General features: G+C 36.8%; 1 protein-coding gene across 1 annotated transcript; it reads right to left on the reverse strand.

Annotated features, from left to right (window-relative positions):
* Positions 1 to 297: 297 nt before the first annotated feature.
* LOC131075481 (L-type lectin-domain containing receptor kinase IX.1-like) lies at positions 298 to 2,659 on the reverse strand. The gene has a single exon (XM_059216380.1). The coding sequence runs from the start codon at positions 2,515 to 2,517 to the stop codon at positions 307 to 309; it is 2,211 nt and encodes a 736-aa protein (XP_059072363.1). The 5' UTR covers positions 2,518 to 2,659; the 3' UTR covers positions 298 to 306.
* Between the last annotated feature and the right edge of the window lie 5,163 nt (positions 2,660 to 7,822).

Genomic DNA, 7,822 nt, shown 5'->3' on the forward strand with positions numbered 1-7,822 from the left:
TTTTAAAATAAATAATTAAAATATGAAAAATACAACATTCTAAATTTTACATTGTTATAAATATTATGAAGAAAATAAAACACTAAATAATACATTGACTTATACATAATACAACTCGTTCCTTAAACTATATAACCCATTCTTATCCTATTTTACTATTTGTCGCTGCCTGTCTTACTTTTTTAAAGCCCTTTTCTTTTATAGATTTTTTAACATACACAAAAACCAAGAGCAACCAATTTAGATTTTTTAACATACACAAAAACCAAGAGCAACCAAAAGAAACTCAATCAACGGCACAACCTTTCAATAAAAATAATTGAGTAATAGTAAGCAGAGTGAACTTAATAACTCCTTTGTAACACTATAATTTATAAGAAATGATGATGTAGAGTGCCTTCTCCTCAGACAGAAGAATTCAGCGCGCGGACCATTTCCAATCGAGGGGTGATGTTCTGAATGGTATAAAAGAGGCATGGACATGACTTCGGTGCGCGAACCAGTAGAAGGAGAAGAAACTGATACAGATGATACAGATGTACCTGTAATGCCGGATGAGGTCGACGTCATAGAAGTTCCATACCCGGTCGGCATCGACGACGAGTGAAGGATGGCACTGTCATATACAGCTACAGGCAAATTCAGAGGAATATTTGGCAACTGGGCTTCAAATTTCAAAATCTTTACCACCTCTTTCATTTTAGGCCTCGCTTTTGGATCAGGATGAGAACACAACAATCCCAGCAACAGCAGCCGCTCCATTTCCTTGCCTTTGAAACTCCCTTCCAATTTTTTATCTGCTGAATCCAAGAGCCTCCCCTGGCTATACAAATTCCAAACCCATTCGACCAGTCTTTTATCCAAGCTCCGATCCACCGGTCGCCTCCCACAGGCGATTTCTAAAGTGACGGCTCCAAAGCTGAACACATCAGATTCTGTACTGGCCTTTCCCGTATATACACATTCGGGTGCCAGGTACCCATATGTCCCCGCCACCACGGTCGTATGAGAGGCTGCATGATCGCGTCCCACCAGTCTAGCCAGGCCAAAATCTCCCAGCTTTGCGTTGAAATCAGAATCCAACAACACATTACTTGCCTTCACGTCTCTGTGCACAACACGCTGTTCCCAATCCTCGTGAAGGTAAACAAGAGCAGACGCTATATCACATGCAATGCTGTACCTTCGATCCCAATCCATGACAACCTTTTGCTTTTCGAATAAATAGTTATCCAGACTTCCATTCAGCAGGAATTCGTACACCAAAAGAAATTCGCCCTTTTGGTGGCACCACCCCAAGAGCTGTACAAGGTTACGATGTCTCAGCTTGCTAATTATGGTCACCTCTGTAATATATTCTTTCCTTCCTTGTTTCGAACCCTCGGATATTCTCTTTACAGCCACGGACTCATTTGTGGATGGCAAAATGCCTTTATACACGCCTCCAAACCCTCCTTCACCAAGCTTCTCGTCGTCGCTGAAGTTTCTGGTGGCAGCACTGAGCTCAGCATATGAAAACTTGCGGGGGCCTTGAGCAAACCATTCGTCCAGCTCCACGTCGCTTTCTTCTCTACCCTCGTCACCGGACATTCTTTTTCTGCGATACCAGCTTACGCCAACGAATATGAAACAGCAAAGGACAAACAAGCTGGCAAAGACTGAAATCAAAACAACTCTTACGGAACCTTCATTTCCAGTGGAGATTTCCCAAGAGTATTTAGACGAGAAATTCCAAGAGTAAATTATGTGGGTTTCGCTTGCCTTTCCAGTGGAAGCTGAAAGCCCAACTTTGACGTTCTCCGGTACAAACTTGCTGAGATCTATTTTATACGACAAGATTGGGGTTCCTGGTTTAGAGATGTTACTGGTATTACCAGAGGGGTTATATAAAAGAAATACCTGGATCTGCTTTGCTCCGCCATCGTAATCCACCCATGCGTCCCATTTGTTCTCGTTCGAGAGAGTCTCGCTGGCAAGCCAATTGCCTGTAGTTTGGTTCAGTGAAACGGTCTCACTAGAATCTGCTGAATTGACGTCGATTCCCACATGGTTGTCATCCGGGTCGAAATTGTTCTTGAATGTGTCGAACTCAACAGCAACTATCTGATTAGATGAATTTCCGTCGATTATCCGGTTAAACAGGCCTAGCCACTTCCCAGACGAGTTGACAGGCGGTTCAGCGTCGAAGGGGGCTGTGAAAAAAGTGATTCCATCCCCGCCAGAACTGTGTCGCTGAATGCGGAACTGAAAATGTGAAGTGAAATTTGCCAGCGCCTGAGAAGAGCTATCCCACATAGGAATCGGCTCATTGTAAGTGGCCCAACCAATACTCGAACCCAGGTTACTCTTGTATTCATTTTTGGTGAGATCTATCGCACCGTCTTTAAAAACAGTGTCGTTGTACTTTACTAAATTGTCTTGAGGAGGAAAAGTAAAGTTGACAGTTCCTGCCTGTGCGACAAAAATCGAAGCAAAGACAACAACAAGGCACAGAGGGTGAAGAGAAATCAGAGCCATGAGTACCCTGGCAGTATGTGTGCCGAGACTGAGAGAGACTTAAGGCAGAACGTATATAAAAAAGTAATCAGGCTTGACCGGGTCATAGTCGACAACAAAACGCTTCCTCACTTCATTGCAGGCACGGTTGTAGATCCGCAAAATGGGGATAAACGCAGAATTTTCCTCCCTAATCCGCGTTCAAAGGATCACAAATATAGAAGTGGCCAGTCAAAATAGGCAACTACCACGGATATATAAAAATCAAATTGATTACTATATAGAAATCAGACACAATCAAATTGATTAGTATGTAGAAATCAGAATGCATTATTTACCATATTTATTATTCAATTTTTAAACTAGAATAAATCAGAGTACAACTTTATTTTTAGCAACAAAAGAAAACATCAAACAAAAAGTTGTCTGAGACTAGCAGACACAATCAGACACAATCAAATTGATTACTGTGTAGAAATTAGAATTTATCATTCACCATCTTTATTATTCAATTTAAAAAATAGAATAAATCAGAATACAACTTTTTATTTATTTTCAATTAATTAAAAAAATACTGTCCACGTCTCATTGTGATCCGACAAGGACATTGATAATACCGCGACTTTCATCGTGTAATTTGTGACCCTTTCATTGCAAAAATATAGGGCATTTACCCTTATTTATGCGTCCAAATTATTATTAACGATGAGTCGGCCAAGCATGATTACTATCTGATTGTCCTTTTTGGTTTCATATTATATTGGTGTAGGGTGGTTTCATATGATCGTGAATGGAACTTCTATGACATCGACATCATCCGGCATTACAAGTACATCGGTATCATCGATCTCGATAATGCATACATCATTTTCTTCTCCCACTGGTTCACACAACAAATTTATCTCGAAGCCTCTTTTATACTATTTAGAAGATTACCCCTCCATTGGAAATGGTTCGGGCCCCAAATTCATGTCCATGTAACATTTGGTAATGGTTTTCTGGAGCTCATACTAGGGAAACATTTATAATAAGTTTCACTTAACCAGCATTGTAATCAGTTTCATCAGCAGCAAATATTCTTTACTTCTTTTCTATTTTATGTTGAGTCTTAGGAAATTTCATCAGCATCAAATATTCTTTACTTCTTTTCTATTTCGTGTTGAGTCTTAGGAAATTTCCACAATTTATGATAGTTTAGTCATGTACTTTTTGAATTTATTCATGTAGGCAATTTTTTTAGTTGAAGTTTTGATTATATTTTATGATCTACTATCGGAATGAACTGTTTAAAAGTTATTTGCTGTAAACCAACTCTTCTAAACTAACAGGTAATCGATTGCTCCAATATCTTGTTTGAGGTTGTTTGTAATGGCTTAGCTGTTTGTGTGCATGCTATTTTTAAGAGTTAATGGAGTTTAGTATTTTGGTTGTGGAGTTGTTCCACCAAGAGTCTAATCTATAATTTAATGAGTGCTCAGGCTTATGTAGCAGTTTTGGTGATCAAACTAATGGGAACAGAGACTCTTGAATGGTCCTTTTCCAATTTGTAAAAATAATGTGACTGAATCCTTTCTCATACACTTTATTATTGTCTATGTTTTTTAATTTTCTCAACATCTATTGTGCAACAAGGAGATTGTTGAATGTTTCTATCTCTAACTAAGTAATGGACTTGTTGCATCGTCATTTTTATACATAAAAGAGTCACAAAGGATTTATCAAGTGCACTCTACTTAGTATTTTTTGATTATTTCTATTGAAAGGTTGTTTTGAGATGAGTTTTGACTTATTGATTGGGCTTCTTTGGTTAACCATTAATTCATTTAGTTAGTCTTTGTATATATTAAAATTCTAGAATGAAAAAAAGCAGTAAGAAAACAAGACAATGTATTTATTTATTTAAGGTGTCTCAACCTTTGCAAATCTTAACATTGGCTAATACATTTATTTATTAATTTATTATTTGATTTATTGCCTACAAATGTCTAGTCATCTAGTAGGATCCACAGGCTTGGTGGCATCCTACTTGGTGATGACTGCATGACACATGTTGCACATGTGGAGGTAGGCATCCCACATAAGGATCTTGACAAGTGCTAGCCTATGACAGATTCTATGACAGAATGGACAAGTAGCAGGCAATACCTTTTGCATGGAGAGGGTTATGGTGAGTTGTAATAGAATAAGCTAAATATAGTCATTTATGACAGATTCTCTTACAACTGTAAGTGTTGTAAGTTATGACAGCTATAAGATGCATAAGAGCATCTTTCATACCTTGAAATAGTAAATTTTGATTGCCCAACTTAGCAGGTTTGAATGGGGAGTCATTTGGAGATCTGCATGTGTCATTTGCATGATTTTTGGTGACCGAAAAATAGGGCCAAATGTTATGCACGACCCCATTTGATGATTCATCTAGAAGCTTCTTCTTGAGTTTTATTTCTCTATAAAAGGTAGTCTTGAGGAGTGTTAGAGATGCAATGTTTGTAGGTGAAGTGTTATGCTACCGGAATTAATCCAAGTTGTGGGTTGTAGCTGTAAACTCCTATTTAAGAAGCTAAGTACTGGCATTGTATTGTAAAATTTTTGATTACTGGAATACAAATTACTGTTCTTTTGGACTGTGGGGATTTTTACCCGAAAGGGTTTTCCCCATGATATATCTTGTGTTCATTGTTTATCTTTATGCATGTTTATTGTCTTTCTATGAATGTGTTTCTATTTCTGTAATAAAAGATTTGTAAGAAAATTTGCACTATCTCCCCCACTAGATTAGTTTTAGGAAGTGTTTTCTGCACCTTAGCTTCCTTTCAAAATCTACATAGGCAAATCTTTGCTCTCTTATTACACAAAACATTGTAGAAAGAAACAAAGTCTACTTCACATTAAAACCTATTATATACAACAAATATAATTATGTTTGGGCTCTTCAATGAACTTACTCACAAATTCTGCAACTTACCCCTCTCTTGTATGTAGCCAATCACACAAGGGTCTTCTTCCTCCTATCCTACGCAAACCCACTTTCCAACTTGCGTAGTGCACACTTACTCACCATGCTACCTTGTGTTGTCTCCCTTCCTCCTGATATCACACTTACTCTTTTGCCACTAATCCACATTTGTTCATTTACATATTCTCTGTTCTATCAAATAGCTGAATATATTGATGGGTTTTAAATTCCTTTCTAAATGGAGATGTACCATCATTTTTTATTCTTCCTTAATTGGTGTACTTTCTCATTCTTTTTCCTAACTTTGCCTTTCTATTCAATTCATATTCCTTTGAGTCCATTCATCACTCGAGGCTTCAATAGTTAATACAAGGCACTTCAAATGCATTTTATTTTGCCTTCATATTTAAACATTTAGAATGCATTCATTTAGTCAGCATATTGATGAACGTTCTTTCCAATTGATGTCATTCAAATTGCCATTCGATTGGCGTTCTTCTCTTTGAACCCCTGTAGTCTATTTTCTTGTTGAACATTTTCTAATTAACATCTATCTGGAAATTATATTTGATGTAATTGTTAGTGTAGGTTTTTTTATTTTCCTTATGTTAGGGGGTATTTATTTTTCCTACACATATATTATTAAGCTTGCTTAGGTTATTAGGTGTCGTTAATATGAGGACACGTGGCGGAATACATTAGCTACATGTGTAACTCTCCACCTCACATGGGTAGTTGAGTTAGACACCCTCTTTTGGCTTGTTGTGCCACCTCTCATAACCACTATTTTTTCATTTCCTAAGTGGGTTATGGGGTAGTTGGGTTTCTCACCCTCTTTTGGCCTTATGTGCCACCTCTTATAACTCCTTTTTTGTTTTCATGTAAGGAGGTTATGCCACATGTTTTGACATTTACCAATTAGGTAAAAACCTCCCACCTTTTATGGGGTAGTAGGTAAAACCTCCCACTTTTTATGGAGGTGGGAGTTAATGCACCTCTTGGTTGTATATGCTATTATTTTTCTATATAATAAGCAATATACTCTCACCTTCACTAGTTAAGTGATAGCTCGGTGAGAGTCTTCTCTAAATTCTCTTCTTTATCTCTATTTTTCTCTCATATCAGATTTATCTTCATTTAGCTATTTTGATATTCGATCATTTGTTGCTTGGAGTTGCATGTGATCTATGACCGACATCAGATCCTGGCTCGATTCTTGCTTCTCACATAATTTAACATGGTATCAGAGCCATGTTCTCTGGTATAGCTCATTGCTTTTCTGATTTATTTGAGAGATTTGAGATTGTTAGATAGCTAATATTTTTCTTAAAAACCAAGTATGCTCTTCTCCTGCATTTTCGTGTGACTTGGAGAATTAGAACAGTTTAAAGGAAAATAAGCTTCTAGTTAAATCTGGTTTTATATATCTGTTCTTTGAGATCTGGGTGATTGCAGCATTTTTGGTAATATTGTAGGCTTCTTTAGCATTTCCAGAGTGTCTAGAAGGCTTGTGAAAATCATAAGTGACTTTTATTTCACCAAATTTAGAGTTTGGAGAACACATTAAAAAAAATCAGAGTGAAATATTTTACTAGAGTTGTTTTCATTTCGGCCCTAGTGTTCTATCCTCCGTTCATTTTCAGAAAAAAAGATTTCTAGGTTTTGTTTCCAGCATCGAAAAACTTCTGGGTTTGGGAGGGGTTTTCTAGAAAATTAATAATTTTTGCAGAAATCGAGTTTCAACAAGGCTTAAGACATTTTTCTATCAGGGAAATTCAGCAACCTTTCTTAAAAGTTGCATAACTTTTGCCTCGGGTGTCAGTTTTTTGCAAATGAGTACTTGACGGAAAGCTGGAAATGAGAACTCTTCATAATTGTAGGTCTTATTGAAATATTCTACCCTTCTTTGTTAGATATTGCAGGTTGAATCAGTTGCATGTTTTTTTTTTCCTTCTATAGATCATATCTTTCTTCTCACAACTCTATTTTACAAAAACAAATAGTTGTTGGAAAGGTATTAAGATACATTGAGCAGCTATAAGGCTAATTTTTTTAGATTTTGTGTTAAATTTATATGTATTTAAACTTTCTATTTTGGCCATTAAAGCCTTAGAAAGCATTGTAATATGATAAAAGCCTTGTAAATGCACTAATTATAAAGTGCCAACCTTGTAATATTTGGGGAGGGTGATTTCAAAGATTAGTGGAAAGGGGGGGTGTCTCTTGTGTCTTCTTTCTTGCACTCTTCTTGACTCTTTGCAATCTTCTTTTCTGCTATCATGGATGCATCTATAGTTCCACTTTTAACACCATATAATTACTTTGAATGGAAATCTAAGATGATAATATATCTGAAAAGACATGGATATC

The sequence above is a fragment of the Cryptomeria japonica genome, unplaced genomic scaffold (genome assembly GCF_030272615.1).
Source record: "Cryptomeria japonica unplaced genomic scaffold, Sugi_1.0 HiC_scaffold_2062, whole genome shotgun sequence".
Taxonomy (NCBI): domain Eukaryota; kingdom Viridiplantae; phylum Streptophyta; class Pinopsida; order Cupressales; family Cupressaceae; genus Cryptomeria; species Cryptomeria japonica.

Bases quoted from the DNA above. Each gene is read 5' to 3' on its own strand.
- LOC131075481 (XM_059216380.1), bottom strand. From the start codon at position 2,517: ATGGCTCTGATTTCTCTTCACCCTCTGTGCCTTGTTGTTGTCTTTGCT.